The sequence below is a fragment of the Dipodomys spectabilis genome, unplaced genomic scaffold, assembly GCF_019054845.1.
Source record: "Dipodomys spectabilis isolate Male_0828 unplaced genomic scaffold, ASM1905484v1 ptg000207l, whole genome shotgun sequence".
Lineage (NCBI taxonomy): Eukaryota > Metazoa > Chordata > Mammalia > Rodentia > Heteromyidae > Dipodomys > Dipodomys spectabilis.
Window position 1 is genome coordinate 5,267,401 of NW_024870884.1, and position 19,025 is coordinate 5,286,425.

Here is a 19,025-nt window from a genome sequence, read left to right on the forward strand (position 1 = left end):
TGATGGATAGATGTACATGTAAATATTTTTCTATGTAAATAGCATAGATATTGCTAATAATATTTACTCTATTAGATTCCATTAACCTACATTTTGTAAAGAAACGTTGTTCTTATCATTCAAAAGCCAAAAAATATTTCTCCAAAAATTTCAACCTAGAAATGAAATGTGCCTCGAATCAAATCCACTTTCATTGCTATCATGTTATTTCAAGAATAATTACATATGCTTTCATATACTTTGAACAACCCATTCTCAGATTGTTCTTTTTGTATGACAAAATAGTGTGGGGGTTTTAGTCACTGCAAAAATGGCCTTATTTGCAAACTATATCAATTTTTTTCCTTTGATGATTTTCAAATATTAGTTAAGATGTTGAGCCAACATTTTCCTTTAGTTTCTGTTATAATGCATACTATATAACATCATGGGTCCGATTTTCTCATCAAATATTTTCCTCATTTTTCCACCCTGAACCAACGTTTTTTGGCTAATCTCTCCAGAGAAGATATTTGACTTGCACATACATAAAATGTATTTGGTTGATATAAGAATAAGAAGAAAACAAAGGAAAATCTTAAGATCTAGAGAAAATTCATTTTTATTCATGGACTATCAACATATATACTATCTCAAAGGATTCTTCAACAACCCACCAAATAAATATTTATACATCCAAGACCAAGGCTCAGAGACACTGAGTACCCTGTGTAAGGTTTCACAGTAAGTAAGTAGGAGTGCTTGTATTTTACCTCATTATCAATCTGACTTTGAGACCCCCTCCAATTCTATACATTAGTATATTGCCAGTTCTCTGTTATCTGATTCATTGACCATCAGCGTGTGTTCCAACCACTTTTTCTTTCTTGGTTTGCAGTTCCATGTCTGCCTGATTCAATAGTCAGCAATGACACAGACATGCAGCTAAAGTTCCTCTGGCTACTGTATTTCCACACAACTGGGATGGATCTGATCAAGTCTTGGAGAGAGAGAGAAAGGTTACTTCAGGTCCTGCTGAGCTGGCTCCTGTTCTGAGGTCAATGTTTATCCCAGAAAACTGGTGGTTGGTGACAGGACTACTTTACATGGAACATTTTCCAGCTTGAGATTTTTTTATTCTCCAGTTCTGGAAGAGATGGCTACCCTCATATACTACAGCTATTCATTTCAGACTGAATCAATGGCACATGTCATGTTGTATGAACAACACTATTCTCCCCTTTCATGTTTGTAGCCAGGAGGCTTACTTGGGAAGCCAATACAGTTTTCCTCAAACATCACCAAAAGCCACGGTGGAAAGTACCATGACTGCTTCATAGTTAATAAACTGTGCATGAACAGAGAGGATTGGAGTAACAATCCAAAATTTCATTCTTGATAATTCTAGAAAGGTTAACAGTACAAAACTCAAGCAAGGAGAGTCTAATCATCTTCAAAGGCATTTTCTCTTACGGTTGTCATGAAATTAACAATGGCTTGTATCTAATTATGTAAATTTGTAGAGGGTCTTTTTTGCCCACTGAATATGATGGTCACTATAACACCAAAGTGTATGCAATTCTTAAACTGACAAATACTGTCTGCTCCTTTTTATTGTAGCAGTAGGTATTTTTAAAGTATCAATGCATGTGAAAACATAGCTTCATTATTTTTAAATTAATAATAATAATATTAATATGGGAAGAGGCCTGATTTGGAGAAGTGTAGGATGAAAATAATAGTCTAGGAGTGTGAGGTTGGACAGTGGGACGGACATTCTCTGTACAGAACCCAAAAATCGTTTCCAGATTTTTTGCCACCAAGCCCAGGAGGAAATAAAAGCAGAGGGAGGAATTGTACTTCTCACAGGTTGAGGTTAAGAGAGAATCTCTCTACCCACTGGCTCTTCTGCCAGCAACCCACGCAACCCATACCTGGCAAGATAAGCTAGCCATTAGCCAAGCTCACAAGCCACTAAACCCCGACACCTGAAGCTAGTTCCTCACCCGAGAGCCCAGGACACTTGCGGATTATCACTCACAATGGAAAAGTGGCTGAAAGAAACCACAGGCGCGCCAGGGGCTGACAGAAGGGAAGTGGCTGAAACTAGACGCGCTCTGCGCAGCCATGGGGGGCTTCTCTCCATCCAAGGGTTCGCTGCGCGCCCCTCTTGCGCCAGGACCGCGGATGTCCGGTCTGAAGGCGTCCCCACACCTGCAGGCTTGCATCTCCCAAATGGACAAAGCGCAGGCAAATGGCAACCTCCTGCCCCCCCCCCTCCCCGCCAGAATCCCCTATCGGGGTGGGGGGCGGCACTTTCTGCTAAGTGGACAAGCTCTTTCCTCTTTTTTTTTCTTCCTCATCTTCCAAGTTTCCAAATCTGGCACTGGGTGACCCTCGGTGGTGATCAGCGCTGCAGGCTGCCCCGCGCTGCCTTGGCACCCAAGGGTACCACTGCGTGCCCAGGAGACGCGCGCATCTCCCGCGCCTTCCAAGCTCCCAGAAAGGACAAAGGGGATCTGAATTCGAGGAAAGAATGGCAGACTACGAAGTGGGGAAAGGGACTGCCTACAAATGCCACGAACAAGACCCAGACACCCCCTCCCCTTCTCCCCGGGCTCCCTCGCTTCCTCCGCTTCCCGGGACGCTCACCATTTGTAGCCCCGGCCACGCTTGAACTTGAGCGTGAGCACCGTCTCCAGGAGGAGCAGGAGATTGAGGAGCGCCAGCAGCCAGTACCGCGGCTCATTCTTCACGACGGTCACTCGCCAGACGCCGACCAGGGAGTGCAGCACGAACAGCAGCCTGGTGACCAGGGCGTTGAGAAGGTCCAGGCCCCACATGCCGGTCAGTGTGCGCGCGTGTCCCGCGCCTACCCAGCACTCGCAATCTGGCCCGCAGGGCAGGAACGTGACAGCACTGGAGACCTGCTGCTGTCTGGAGTCCTGCCTCACCCTCCCCACGCCCAATGCCAGGACAGGAGAACGCCACTCGCCCCTCCCCCCAAACTTCCTGAGAACTCTTCAAAGAAGAGGAGGGGGATCTAAATCCAGCTGTTCTCCACTGCTGGGGGTGGGAGGGTATCAAGGAATCCCGGGCTGTGTAGACCAGCCTCCTGGGTGTTAACTCTCCAGTTCCGCTCATTTCCCTCCCAATCCTGGGATGGGAGGCAGGTTTCCATCCCAGTCCACTATCCCCACCCCCAGCCCTCCACTGGAGGATCCATTTCCTCCCCTCCCCCCCCCCCAACCGCCAAGACTTCCATTGGGGAGGTACCCTCCCCACCCCCATTCCAGGAAGATGGAGGTAAATTGAAGAGGAGGTAGGTGGACTGAATGTCAAGGGGCCAGAAAGGCCGAGAAAGTACATCACCTCCCTCCTTATCCACGACAAAATATCCTTGACTTCACTCCCACATTTCACAGCAACATGCTCTCATGGTGATTCGAGGCTCAGACACGGGGGAGCCAAAGAATTCGCTGTCCAAGGCATTTTCGAAATGCAGTTTCTGACCAGTTTGAAGAACTGAAACTTGCCAGGACCAGGGAGAGCGAGATAGCCAGAGACACTGCTCTTTCTGAGAGTTCCCTGCCCCTCACTCAGCACAGGGATGATCCGGGTCACTTTTACTCTCTGACACAGTGTGGTGGAGAGACATTCTTTATCCCTCTCTATCTCACTCCAGCCACTATCCTCCAAGAATGGAGGGTGGTGAGGTAGGGAGGCAGGAAGGAGGCAGAAGACAAATCCAGGGCTGACATTAGGTAAGAGTCATGGACAGAGATGGGACTCTTAAGAGGATGACCCATGAGTTAAACTCTGGTCTTCAGAAGATCCAGAAAAGAGGAAAGTGAAGTCAGAGTTTTCCAGAGCACCTTCATGTTTGTATTTCCCTGTTGGGTGTCTTACCAGCTGTAGCACTATTTGTTTAACTTTTCTTTTTTGAAAGGAACACAGACTGTCACTGGGATATATTTATTTTTAAAAGAAACTTTGAATCACTTGTAAATGGAAAGCGAGTGTGCTTGGCTACAGATGGAAAGTAATTACAAAAGTAATTAAAATAATAAACGGAACAAGGTGATTGGAGTCTTGCTAGATTTTAATTACTGCCTCCAAAGCGCTGTGGCTCAGCTTCCCTCTTTCTTTGTTGCAAAGGAAGAATGTTAAAAGTAATGTTAATAGTCTTATTAACAGGAAGGAACATTCTCCTGTTCACTTCATTCATGTTGAAAGAAAAAGTAATGCCAATAGTTTCTTTGGTTAGGTGTATTTAATTTTCAACCATTGCCCCACTTTCTTAAAATCAAGGTGGCAAACCTCTTGAGTTATGTGACTACCGCTATTAGGTGAAAAGCCAATCCCAACTACTTAGAAAAAGTGTGGAAGTTATTTCCAGCGCTGAGATCTGGGAGACACGGTTTATTTATGTTTCCTATGGTTGTGCCTTCTTCCCCAGCATCTTACAGGAAACTCAGCAATAATTTCCTGGGGCTGTTTATTATAGTGCCTCTTGCTGTATCCTGCTGGCACCAGCAGCACTGGCTATTCAGTGAAGCAGACAAGCAGAGCACGGTGGACATAGACTGGGTACAGCGGTGTGAGGTGGATTCAGAGCCCAACTGGCCGTCTAGAGTCACTAGTTCATTTACTTGCTAGGGTTGGGGCTTCTGTATCCCAGTTTTCTCATCTGTAAAGTGGGTACTGAGCTTATCTACTCCAAAGTCCTTTGGGGGCCTGAAAAAATGAATCTATACAAAGCACCTGGCACGTGGTAAGTTGTTGGCATTGGTTGCTAAGACTAAGAGAAGTGGCTGCATTCAAGTGATCTGAGAAAAGGAAATGTATGGATGAAGCAGAGAACCCCAGCATTCCTAAGGCTTGTCAAAGTCCTCTAGCCAGATACCATCAGGAACACATCTGGAGCTTTTGAAAGACTTTTTGAAAGACTGAGACCCACTTCATGATGGTGAGACATCACAATAAGAAAGTGTTAGAAAGGTTTGAAAACGTGGGGATGATTTATTAGAAAGCATTTGGGCTTGAATTAGGTAATCTTGGATCTAAAAGTCAGTATGACTTCACTGCAGGTTTAAATGGGGTTAATTGTGTGATTAGGTGACTTGATAAATCTTAATTTAGAGAAGGAAAATCTTGGTCATTTTACAATTTGTATAATGTTCCTGTTTTGATATGTTGAGACATGATGGTGAAGCATTTCCAATATGTATCTCCAGTGCATCACAATCACCCAGATGACCTTGGTCAGGTGGTCTGGGAGATTCTTATGTTTAAAAGGAAGCTAAAAACTTGGGTATGGTAGTCTCTGTCTATAATCACAGTTACTCAGGAGGATTACCAGTCCAGAACTAGCTTGTAGAAAAAGTAGCAGGGAAACCCTATCTGTAGAAGGAAACAAAATATGAAGGCATGCATTGTGACTCAAGTGGTAGAATTCTTATTTTGTATGTGCAAGGCTCTTGGCATAATCCCGAGCCTAACTGATGGTGACATGAGGGCTAGTTGTCTGCTATCAGTATAGCTCTTCCTGTTCCTTTTAGGAAGGACTCTGTAGGAGAAGGGGTTACAAATGGAAAGGCCCATCTGACCTTTTTCAAAAAATCATTCTTTAAATGAGCCAGAAAAATAAGAAAAAAAATCATTATTATTTCCTGTTTTGAAGGATAGGTTCTGTTGCGCCTCTATCTCAAAAACAAAACTATCATTGAAGAGAATGTAAAGGTTATTTCTTTTTAATTTTCTTCTAAACCATTTAAAAGGACTGGAGGCATTGGGAAATATCTTGAGACCTCCAATCTAATAGCCCAATAAAGTTTATAAAGAAAGAAGGGGGAGCAATTAAAAAGAACAGTGTACTGTTCTTGAAAAGGCAATCTTAGCTGCACATATTCAATTCCCAAGGCACAGGCTGCCTCACATCAAAGCAGATCTGGGTTATCACATGGTCTCTGGTGACCAATAGTCACCAAAACACTCCTCCCTGCTGGATATAAACGACATCATTGCTTGTCAGGCTTCTCTTTGAATTAGCATGATTTGGGTTGCAAGAAAGGGACTTTCTCAAGCTAACTCAAGTAAAGGCAGATTATTATTTCCAAGGAAATGCATGGTCCAAAAATAGAAAAGGAATTCCTTAGAATCAGAACAGGAAGTATAATTACAGAGCCTTAGGCAACAAGAACTCAGAGGCCAGTATTGGACTTGAGTGGCACCAGGGATCATCATATGGCCTCTGTTAGTAAATCTTGGTGCAACAATTTTGACACTGTGGGCTTCCAGCCAAATTTCTTCATATTGAGTTCCAATCTCTGTGAAAAATAGTTTGATTTCTTCCTTTACCTGCCAGTACCAGGTTATGCTTGGATCTACAACATCGTCCTAGAGCCTTTAGTGTTGAAGGCCTATGCTCAAGCTGGTAATATTATTAAGGACTCTGTCCTCTGTGATGAATTGATCCATTACACTAGGTCATACAGTGATGCATAGTATTTGTTATCGATGACTGCAGTCCAGCCATTGACAATCCCTGTGCAAAGTGCAGCTTTCTTTGTTGTTGTTGTTTTGCAACCATCAACATGACATTCTAGGCATAGCAGTTTGAGCAGGGGTAGAATGACAGCTGGCAGGCAGGTTGACCGTGGGTTAACATACACATAGCATACACCACCAGTGCCAAAGACATTCCTGACTAAAGTCATTTACACATCGGTATGTCTTCTAGCTAGAATGATGACCTCTTGGTTGTAATTCTCTGGTGTTTCTTTTTGTTTAGTTTTGTACTAGCGTTGGTGATGAAACTTAGGCCTTGTGAATGTGAGGTAAGTCTGAACACCATCACAACGTCATTTTGGTATTTTTTAAGTGTTTAGGATTGTGAGAAATTTTTTATCATGAAATTCCTATCATTTGATTATGCTTAGACTTTTTTCATATGCTCTTCCTAGCACAGTAATCTTGTGTCATTGTTTAGTTGATTCTTTATTAGTTGTTATTTTTGGATAGTTTCTTCTCTTTTGTTTTTGCTGTTCCCTGAAATGCTTTATCATTTTCACTTTTGTCATTTTCATCCATGTTCCAAGTAATATTTCTGATATTTATCTGCTAGATGTCCAACTGAGTCTTTAGATTATTTTATTATTAAGGTCCATTAATGATTTTTTGGTCAACTTATTTTGTAACAAGCCTTAGTTATTAACGAATATGTCATTTTTCACAGTAGCTTATTCTGGTTTGGTAGGTGATAATATCTTTTAAAAATAGTTTGAATAATATTACTTATCCTCTTGAATCATTTGTCTTTATGTTGTTGTTCAGCTAATTCAATTCCATTCTTGAAACAATTTCCTGACACTTTTACTCCAATCACATTTGAAAATCAGATCTAGACTGACTCCATATGTATGTATGTAAGTGCTCTGAGCTATTGTTTGCCCACTGAATGGGCAGTGGTCCTGTATACGGGTCCGGAAAGACTTGTCAAGTTGGTTTCCTTTTGTAGTTTAGTGAAAAGGAGTGGGCAGGAAAGTTAGATAAGGAAAGTTTCTCTGAGCACCAATGCTCACTTAGTACATTTGATTCAGTCCTTAGTGGAGCAGAATTGACTTATGTCTTTTGCCCTATACACCAGCTCTAGTTGTGAATATCCATATCTAGTCACAATAGTGTTCCCTTTAAGTCTGCATCCTCAACTGGGTACCTCAATCCCTACCTCCATCTCTTTCTTGGTACTGGGAATTGATTGAACTCAAAGCCTCATTTATGCAAGACAAGTTGTCTACTACATCATCTGTGCTTTTAAGATGTTTATTTGTACTGAGAGAGAGAGAGAGAGAGAGAGAGAGAGAGAGAGAGAGAGAATCTCTAGCTTTTCCTGGGCTGGTCTTCAACTATTATCATTCTGTCTTTTCCACCTGATTATCTGAGATTATAGGTGAAGTGCTTGCCAACATATCTAGCTAATCCTTTTCTTCAAAGATCAACTCTCAGGCTTTAATTTGAGGGGAAGTATTGACAACGAACTCTGAATAAGGAAGCAGAAAAGATCTCCAGCCATTTCTATTGTTATCAGTATAATTATTGACAAGACCATGAGCACTGCTGTTCTTAATACTTTCTGGTTATAGCACCTGCTTCTTGGCAACTCTCACAGAAGGAAATGTGCTTACTTCTCTATCTTTGATTCCACTCTGGTGTCTCCATTGGCCCAGAATCAGTGTTCAATCTTGTTAGAATTCCTCTAGATTACATCCTGGCTCCTCAGGGTTTCTAGCACTGATTTAGTTTTCTTGGTATTGAAAATATTCATTTTAGCTCCTAGTTCACAAATTAGAAACAGAATTTTTTTTTTATTTCTTGATGGTTCTTTAATATGTGTGTGAAGTAAAAAATGTAACTCCAACTATTTTATATCTTATTTTCAATGGATTAAAAACAACTTTACAAAGTTAGCAATATCTGTAATGATTGCTGTTCTACAAAAAAAGAAACCACTAAAGGTTAGTAATGATTATACGTATTCAGACACTTCAAAAACAACCAAGGAAGAGAAAAACTCTAAGTAAAACTCCCTTTTCCAATTCTCTTTCTTCAAGAATTGGTTGTACTTTTAAAGTGACTGTTGGCAAGTTGTCTAATCCCTTTGAGATTTGGTTTCCCACCTATTCAAAAAAAAAGATAGTACCTTCATGCTTATGGCTATGATTAAAACTAGCTGATATTTTTAAAGCGCTTAGAAAAAATGTTTGGAATGTAGCAGGCACTCAACAAATATTTGCCGAATAAATAAATAAAGATATAAGCAAAACAAAAATGAGTTATTTCCCATCTGGTACCATCACTGACTATTCTTCTAAGGCCAGCTGCTTGTGAATGATGAGATAAAGAATAAAGTTAGCAAATTTCATGAGTAAAAGCTCAATGCCTTATTCTCTTATGTGAAGGGAGATCATTGAGCAGCAAAAGCCCTGATTCATCTTCCATGCTAAAAAAAAAGGGGGGTAAAAAAGACTAAGCATGCTGATGTTCTTCCCACTCTGAATAATGTGAGACTCATCTCCCAGCAGAACAAAGCAGTTATAATTTTGGCTTTAAAGTCATGTGACTTGATATGAATCACAGCTCCTGGTATAGGTTGATTATGCTCCTGTCCATACATGTGTGGAAGTGCTAATCCCCAGTATCTCAGAACGTAGCTGTATTTGAAGCTATGTCTTTTCTTCCTCTTTTTTGCTTATATTAATTGTAGTAAATATGATTGTGACACATTCAGACATGTGGTCTGTGTGTTTTGTCATTGTAAACCTGCATGCTACACATGCCTGCATGCTATACATGTGGGCTGCATAGACTCCAAGCTTTAGTTTCCTCATTTAAAGTGTGAAGGTAGCAGTAAGATTTAACATATTATGTGAGCATTTTGTTGATTTATTTTGTTTATGCTAGTCACTATTGGGTTTTTGAACTCAGGACCTAGCATTCTTCCTTAGCTTTCTGTGCTCAAAACTGACACTTTACCACTTGAGCCATGTCTCCATGTCTGGCTTTTTGCTGGCTAACTGAAGTAAGAAATGCTGAATTTTGTCTGCTTGTACTTGCTTTGAACCATCATCCTCAGATCTCAGCCCCCTGAACAGTTAGAATTGCAAACATGAGGCAACTGGGTAAAATTAGGATTTAACAGTATAAAATTATCATTTAGAATAGAACTTGCTTTATAGTAAGGGCTAAGTATACTATCTATTAGTATTTTTAATGCTAATTTTATCATAACAAGTTATACTTGTGTTTGTAATATGTAATTATACAACAAGTGTGTTATTGTTTTGTCTCCAGAGATAGTCATCTTCAAGCTTCTCCCTATCTGACTGAGATATGACTAACATAGCAACAAACCCAAGATATTTGTTTTTATATTCATAAGCTTACTCCCTCCATAACAAAATAACCTTTTAAATGACTCTTAATCTTTTGGGGTCAGTAAAAAAAAAAAAGGCTGAATCTAAAAGAAAGTATGACTAACACAAAATACCAGTCTTTATTTTAAAATTCACTTTCAGCATAATTGAAATGATATTTTGTTTGCATAGGCTGTCATATGTTATTTGATTGGTTGATTGGCCAATTTGATCTAAATTTGTGCTAAAAAGCCTATGATTATAGCAACAGTATAAAGATAACGTGTACCATTAAAACATAAACAGTGCTATCTCACAAAAATAGGATTATCCTGAAGGCATTGTATGATTTTGCTTCTTATAAACACTGATTTTCTATTTAAATTAGAGGAGATCAACCAGGAACTGTAAGAGCTCAATGAGGTTATAGTCACAGCATCTTATCCTCAGACTCAATATCCTTTACAGCAAAATGGAGGATGTCAACCTTATCCATTTCATGATCATTAAAAGAATCACATGACACAATAGACACGCAATTTCTCTATACATGGAGAGCAGGTTAATATGACTAGGGATAAGTCATATGGATAGAGTATGCCCCCACTATATGAGCTGTTACTGGTACTCTGCCTTTTCAAATTCCTCAATATTAGTCTCTCCATAAGAAAAAAAAAACAAAAACCATGAGCCAGAAAAGCTCATATTGCAGGACATTTTGCAGGATATCATATCAATACTTTGCAATACTGCCAAAGTGGTGAACAGCCAAGACTGAGAAACCCTTATGAAGCTATGAAAACTGAGGAGGCCCGGTAAGTATGTGTTAATGTAGTACTTAGGGTGGAATCCTAGAACACTGAAAGGCATAAAGACATTTGTAGATATGTAAATGAAAATCAAATATGGGGTGGAATTGGGTTGGTAAAGTAAAAAATCATAACTAATGTAAGTTCCATATTTGTTACAAATCTAACAGGATGATGCCAAAACATTAGCAAAAGGGAAAAATGCATGAGAATATAGAGAAACAGCATATTATTTTCACAGGTTTTATGTATATCTAAATCTATTATAAAAGTTAAGAGTTTACCATTTGCCTATAATCTTAGCTACTCAGGAGGCAGATATTGGCAAGATTGAAGTTTAAGGCCAGCGTGAACAAATGTTATCAAAACTCAATAAAACATATGAGGTATAGTGGCTTACTCCTAAAATCTCAGCTACACAGAAGGCATATGTAGAAGCATCACAATTTAAGTCCAGACCCAGACAAAACAAAGACATGCTCTAAAACAATAAGGCCTGGGGGGTGTGGCTGGTATAGTGACGGCTTAGCAATCACAAATGACCTGAGTTCAAAGCCCTGCTCAACCAGAAAATATTGAAGTATATCTTTAAAATGTAACTAATTTATAAATACAGTTGTCCCTTGGTATCCGCAAGGAATTACTTCTAGGATCAGGATACTAACATTCATGAATGATCAAATTCTTTTTAGTAAAATACTGCAATATTTCCATATATGCTATTGTACCTTGTCCAGGACAATTTTAAGTTGGCTATAGATTATGTGTAATACAATGGTGTTATACTGAATGCTGAGAAGGCAAAATGTTTGCACCTGCTCAGTGCTGATGGATCTATCCTATTATGGGCCAAATACATAGTCCAAAAATATGATGTGAGGCAAGGAATGTCCTAGCATGTGGTGGCCAGACTGGAAGGTCCATGAAATAAAGAGAGATAACAGCAGGCTGTGCTACTCAGAACTTCATTACTAAGGATTTAGTGTAGTGATTAGAAAACACAAGTTTTGCTTATTGGAACTTTCTGGAATTTTTAAAAAATATTTTTGATCCTAGGTAGTAGAATCCACTAATGAAGAAGTGCTAACTACCTAAGATTTTATTTGGTCATTTTAGTTTATTTGAAAGTAGCTCATAGAGCAAAAATTTGACTTAAGAAAGGTCAAGCAAAGCAATTATTATGCACTGTTTCAGAGTGCTTTTAGACTAGCATCATCTTTCTTCTGTTTTCCATGTGCCTAGTCTCTGTTTTATTTATCATCACCATCATCATCATCATCATCATCATTTAATCATATCAGAATCATTGTTTCGATGCTGCAGTGTCTACATTGATCTAGCCTTCTTAATTTACAAGCTGAAGTTCAGTGTTTTGAAGTTTTCAATCTATTTGTTTTTTGGAAACTTTAAGAATGTGAAATAAAGATGGTCTGGGGAGAAAAAAGTGAAACAAACCAGGCATTGTGGATCACCCCTGCAATCTTAGCTATTTGGAAGGCTGGAGGATCAAGTTTCAAGGCCAGCTCAGGCATACATGTAAGACCCCTTTCAACCAATATCTAAGCAAGGTGGTGTATGTCTCACATCCCAACTACATGAGAATGCTAAAATTAGGAACATGATGGTTCCCAGAACAAATGATCAGAAAAGTCTGAGGTTTCATCTTAGCAGTTAGATAGGTGCTTGTGGTGGTACATACCTGTTACCTCAGTTATGATAGGACGTCTAAAAGCTGTGGACATCAGCCATGCATACACTTGGACAGGAAGTAAGATCCTATCTCACAAACATCTAGTGCAAAATAGGCTAGAGGCATGGATCACATGTACAGTGCCTGCCTACCAAGGCCTGAGTTCAAGTCCCACTGCCAAACTAAATTAGGCTGTAGAACAAGAGATTGTTTTATTGAACAAAACATGTTATAAAATATACATGCATACATGTGCAGATGTGTATACATTAGCATGCATATATTTTAATACAAATAACATGTAAACTCATATTTTCTTTTATGGATTTCTTTGCCTAAATTTGTTGTAGTTTGTTTATTTGTTTTTACGTTGCAGTATGAAGGCCAAGACCAGAGCCTTGTTGCTTGCTAGGCAAATATCCTACCACTGGGTTTGCACCCAATTTGTGTGGTCTTCCTGTTCTGTTGTTTATATTGTTGGTTAATATTTGTGTTCATGAAATATACCTAGATTCAGTAATGAAAGAAAGTTTGACAACAAAGCAAATAGGTGAAACTATCTGTTTTATATGACAGACCTGCTCTAGGCATTGTGGATTACAGGTGAGTAAGCTTTGGGCATTTACCTGGAAGATCTCAAAGCCCACATCAAATCAGCTCTATATCATAATATCAGGCATATGTGCTAAGAAAGCTCTAAGGAGAATTGCCTAAGTCTGCTATGGGATGGGCCTTAAAGATCCCTTCTTGGAAGAGCAACCACTTAAGATACCTTAAAAGATGAATGAGGGGTTAGGCAAATGGTGCAAAAAGGAGAAGAGATTCTGGGCAGAAGGGACATCTTGTTCAACGACTCACCGGGAAGGAAGGGTGTAAGTTTAGATAAGACAAGAACTGAAGGACACAGGAAATTGGCATGAGTCAGACCTGTTGACCTGAGTCATCACAGCAGAGTAGATAGGAGGCCATTTGCTGATAGTGAGGGTGGAGGTTGGGTGGGAAATTTGAGAAGAGTGGTAAGGATTTTATCTCTGAGCGGAGAGAGAATAGAAGCTACACACCGGGTTAATCAGCAGTTCTGAGCATGAACATACAAGAACATGTCATTTCCACCATCTGCCTTCAGAAGTCCACATGTATAGAAAGTACAGAGAAAGCATATTAACGCATTTCTCTAGGATTCCATCTTCTCAGCCAGGGGTGGCAGAGAGCTCAGGGATCCATGGAGGCTGATATCAGTTCTTCTCCTCTTTGCTGTCAATTCCAGAGTGGGTAGGGCAAAAGAGGAAGTAGAGAAATCCAACACATGGAAAGAAAATGGTGACTCCAGGAATTCTGGTGCCTCCCCATAAGGTTCAAGAAACTTAGAATCTCTTGAAATTAAATGTGGTAGGAAAGGATATAAATCCTGAGCAAAGTGTTAGCATAACTGAAAGAAGAATCTTGAGTGATAAGAGAGGCAGAGGATATTAAAACCAGATGCCATTGCCTTCCAAAGTGGATGTCACTTAGAAAAGGACTGAGTCTCAATTTGGATGCCAGAAGAATACATCCTGGCATATTAGAGGTGTTTCAAATTTTCAAAGGCAAAGAGATTAAAAACATGCCAAGGAGAGTTAAGTTGGATAAGGATACCATTTGTTTGGTGACCGTGGATTGCAAAGTGAGAAAAATGATTGAATGAGATTGCCTCTAAGATGGCTGTTTACAGCAACAGCCAGAAAGGTCCTCCTATTTTAGGTCCTAAGCCTCCCTTCCAAATATTTTAGAGTATTTCTCTAACAGATTACCATACACTAAAGAAAGTAAAATCTCTGCATTGAGTGGTAGGTTTACAAGCTCATACAGTGGGCAGAGGTTTAATGGTACCTTTGTGCCCAATGAGCAAGGAATCAATGGGGGTTTGGTACAGTGAAGGGTTTCCATGAAGTCTGAGGTATCAGCAAATCTAACATATCCAGGCCTACACTGGAAACGCTAAATGATGAAGATCAACACTCAAAATCATAAGCTGTTATCCCTGCAAAGATATGTTCTAAAAACAACTCTCTTTTGGCTTTAATGGTTCCTTAAAGAGCCAATCTATTGCCTGTGGGCAATACATGAGGCAAATACATGATAGAAAATAAGGAGAGAGGAAAGAAATTGGAATGAGTAAGGGACAGAGGAGGAGAGGTGAAGGGAATCAGGATAAAGGCAAAAATATATCAAGTGAATTCCATGGCCCAAGGCTTGTAGTGAGTTTATGAAGGACCATTTGTGTCTTTAGCTCTCATTATGTCTAACATGTTGGTTATATTTATAAAATAGTATCGTAACTACATCTGGATCTTTTACACCAAAATGAATGTTGACTTCCATGCCAGATTGATTTATATTCCTTGATAAGATGGTAAAGATTTATTTTGATTTGCACTCTTACAGCTTAGATTATTATTCAGACTTTATTTTGCAAATTGGTGCTAACCCAAAGGCAGTCAAATCAAGAGTTCACATGCCAAGTTTTGGTCTGAACAAATTTTGCATCCAATATAAAGTTGGCCACAAAAATGAGGAGATAGAATAATAGAAGAGAAAATAAAGTGTTTTATGCATTTTGAGGGCAAAAACTGATATGAGTACAGTCCTTGTGAAGTGTGGCTAGTTAATATCTGATAATCCCTGATGTATTTCCCTATCCATTTGTAAGTTTCCTCTCCTGTTTAATATCAACAGCTATTCAGCAACACTGTGATTTGCACAAAGAATAAAATTTATAGATTTCAAAGACAAAGCCAGAAAATTACTCTGTTCTTGGCATCCATCCTTCCTGGGCAAGAACTACATATTTTCTTACAGTTGATACTATGTTTAATACAGCTCTGTGATTGGTTAGATTTCGATTGAGCTGAATGTGTTTTGGTTTGTTTCTTTTTTATGACTCAGTGACAAAAGGAAACATGAAACCTTCTGCTTAACTTTAATCTGAGAACTTTAGTTTCTTCTGTGTGATTTGAACAAAACTTGTGAAAGTTTTGTTTTGAAGACTACAGCTCAAAGTAGTGGAAGAAAGGTGAGAAAAGGGTATATGGAAGGTAGTTCATTCAGCCCACTTTCTTCTCTGGTCTTATTGTATGATTTTTTTCATTCCCTTTTAAACCTTTATTGCGAAGGCAACTCTCATGGTCTAGAGTCCTTGGAAATTGGCTGAGCAGAAAAGAAATGACCACAAAGATTTCAAATTCTGAGGGGCAGGGTGGAAATAATGAGGAGAAACTTAGAATTCCTATTGTTTATAGAAAACAATTTGATTACCCCTATGTTCCCCACCCCACATCCATATCTGTATAGTATAATATAAATTAATAGTAATCTAGACATCACTTTGAAATGATAGGATGACCTACAAAAATGATCTGTTAGTAAGTAATTTAGAGATGAAATCATTGTATCCATTTGTGTTGACTCAGGTCTACTGGGATTGGTTACAGGAATACCCAAAGTCCTTTACTTATCAGTGCCACCTTGCCTCCCTTGTGGATTTCAAGGTTCATCAGGGAAGTGGGAAAGTAAAGTAGCTGACTGTGTCGTCTAAGTTGCCATTCCAGATTTAACCCAAGGACTATGTCTTCAAGTCTGTTCCTTAAGGTGTGGAGACTTTTAATACCAGATAAACCTGTAGTAGCAAATGTCTGTACACATCATATATTAGTAGTACTAAATTCAATCACACAATGACAGCTTGCACTTTCTTTTTGCAGTCTTGGGGCTTGAACTCAGGGCCTAGGCACTATCCCTGAGCTTCTTTTGCTCAAGGCTAGTGCTCTCCCACTCGATCCACAGCACCACTTCCAGTTTTTTCTGTTTATGTGGCACTAAGGAATCAAACCCAGTGCTTTGTGCATGCTAGGCAAGCACTCTAACACTAAGCCACATTCCCAGCCCAACAGCTTGTACTTTTAAAGGAACATTTATATATAATATTATCAGGCACTAAAGTGACTGAGGGATTAAAAAGAGATGCATTTTTATTCCTATTTTATAAATGAGGAACTGGATTTCAGAACAGATAATGATTTACCAGAGGTTATATAGCTGAAACCTTAGAGAATTCAGGAACTATTTTATAGTCATTTAAATATTTTGTAATCACTCAAGCGTGTGACTCACACGACGAGTCAGAAAACTGTAGGAAATATCACTGAGATTTTTCTAATTCCTAAATTTTGCAACAAGAAAATATTAACATGACTAAAGAGGAAACATTTACAATGCACATGATTAAGTGACAAGTGGGAGATAACCAGCCTTTGAAAAACATGTCTGAAATTAGTCAGAATTCTCCAGAGCAATAGTTAGAATCAACACGATTCTGCAAAAATCCACAGTCTGAATCTCTTTGAATATGAAGGCTGGGCGGCCAGGAAGAACTTCTATGCCTCAGTTCAAAGACAATCAGACGAAAAGAACCTAAGTTAGTGTTAAGACTGCCAGCCTGGAGAAATCTTTATTTGGAGCAAAGTCAGCCTCTTGTTCTATTTAGGTTTTCAGTTTACTGGATTAAGCCTACCTTCCTTATGAAGGACACATTGTTTTTTTCATTCTAATGGTCTCATGTTGATCTCAAAGTGAAACATTCTCAAAGAAACATCCAGAATGATGTTTGACCACACATCTAGGTACTACATTGCTTAGTCAGATAAAATTAAATTAAATTGACATGAATTAATAATAATATTTAACAATAAATTAATAATAATTCCATCCTTGTCAATGTGGCAGTTTCCATGAAAAATGTCTAATCTCCACTTTAAAAATCATTCTATCCAATAACAAAAACTATCCTGTGTACAAGTAAAATCTACTCTTTCCTGAGAAGAGGATCAAAGTCATTGAATGCTATTTAGTTTTTTCCTTGATACCTCATGACTCAAGTACTATGAGGACAGAATGTTATAAGGTGTCCTCTGCCCCAAATTTACATGTTGAATCTCTGCCCTTTAATGTGACTGTATTGGGTAATGGAGCTTCTAAGGAAGTAATGACAGTCTGAAGAAGTCATAGCATGAAGCCGTAGGGCTTTCCAATAAGGAGAGAAACCTTTACAAACTAGAGAAAGGTGCCTCCTCAGAAATCAATCTTGTTGGATTTTTGATCTTTTGAAATCCAGCCAACAGAACTGTGGGAATATGGATGTTGGTTAAGCCTCCAAGTCTGTGGCATATTGTCATGGCAGCTGAGTGACTACTACAGTGGTAAAGTCCCACCTCAGAGATTTCTCATTATTACAGAATAGGAACATTATTCCAAGGATTGCATGTTCTCCTCTTTCCTGTTAAATGATTTGACTGGACAGAGACCTCAACTAGGCTCCTTTCAAAACACCAGGAAAGCTAGATCATAAATTCCTCAAAGTATTAGTGGAATTTTTTTTGTCATGCTGTTTCTAACTAGCATGGTCATACAGGTTCTGCTGGCTCACATCTGTAATCCTTTCTACTCAGAAGGCTGGGATCCAGAGCAAGCCAGCCCTGGAAGAGTAGTCCAGAAAACTCCATTTCCAAAAATAACCAGCAAAATATTGGGCTAGAGGGATGATTCAAGTGGGAGAGCACTAGCGGAATAAACAGGCTGAGCATGTATAAGGCCCTGAGTTCAAGTACCAGTGTGATAGCAGATGGGGGAAAAATCATAGCAAGTTACCAAAAGTAGTAAAATGGCCAATAAAGAGAACAAGCAACTAATGTCTTCTATACTTAGCCCTAGAGACTCAATGGGGAAAATGCATGTTTCCTACTTATCCTAAGGCCTACTTGCTTCCAAAGTTACCACTTACCTCCTTCTAGTGAAGGATCTAGGTTCCAGGCTGGGGGTAGAAAGGATAGACTAAGTCTTTCAGGTTGCTGTGGAAGGAAATTGATTTTTACAGAGCTTACCTGAAGATTCTGGCAGAAAACACAAATTTACCTCTTATCCTTAACTGGGAGATAGTGCTCTCTCAAGAAGATATACCCCTGTCCCTAACCTTTGGTTACCATAATGTGGGGTTAGCAGATAGTGTGGCCTAGCTATTCTACCATCATGGTTTAGTGTCAACTGGGTGATAAAAAACTTTGTTTTTATCTGAAAGGCTTGCAATCAATGCATGATTAAAAGTTAAATCACACTAGCAGTGTCATTAGCGGATGTGTGTATGTGTATCTGTGCATAAGTGTTTTCTATCATGCTATGCAATCAACTTTTAGAATTTGTTTCTTGCACATAAGTGACTTTTATTTTTTAAATAACACTATTTTTAAAAAAGTTAAAGAAAGCTTTTGAAATATTTTTATTGTTAATAAAACACCTTCATGCCCTGATTCTATAAAAAAAGAAGCAAAGGGTAGTTTGTAGCAACACTAAGGTGTTTCAATTTTTCACTGTACAGCCTTCATAGATTTGGGAGATGACCTATGAAACTGTAAATAAAAGCAATGCAATTGTTCTGTGAAACAATTTCTAAACTCTCCAAAGGTGCAATGTTAGATTCATTTAATAGATTGCTACAGACTTTCCTTGGGGATACGAAGGGTGTGTTTCTCTCTCTTTCTGAATCAAAAGTTGATAATGCAGAAATATTGCACACACATCATGACCACAGAATCTTTGCTTTTT

The 19,025-nt window shown here is 39.1% G+C and overlaps 1 protein-coding gene across 1 annotated transcript in view; it reads right to left on the reverse strand.

Moving 5' to 3' along the window:
- The window catches only part of Tmem26 (transmembrane protein 26), a 35,176-nt gene extending 32,273 nt beyond the window's left edge, over positions 1–2,903 (reverse strand). Inside the window, exon 1 of the mRNA XM_042696403.1 lies at positions 2,632–2,903. Within this exon, the coding sequence (XP_042552337.1) occupies positions 2,632–2,822 (191 nt within the window). The 5' untranslated portion in view covers positions 2,823–2,903. The remainder of the gene's footprint in view (positions 1–2,631) is intronic.
- Positions 2,904–19,025: the final 16,122 nt, after the last annotated feature.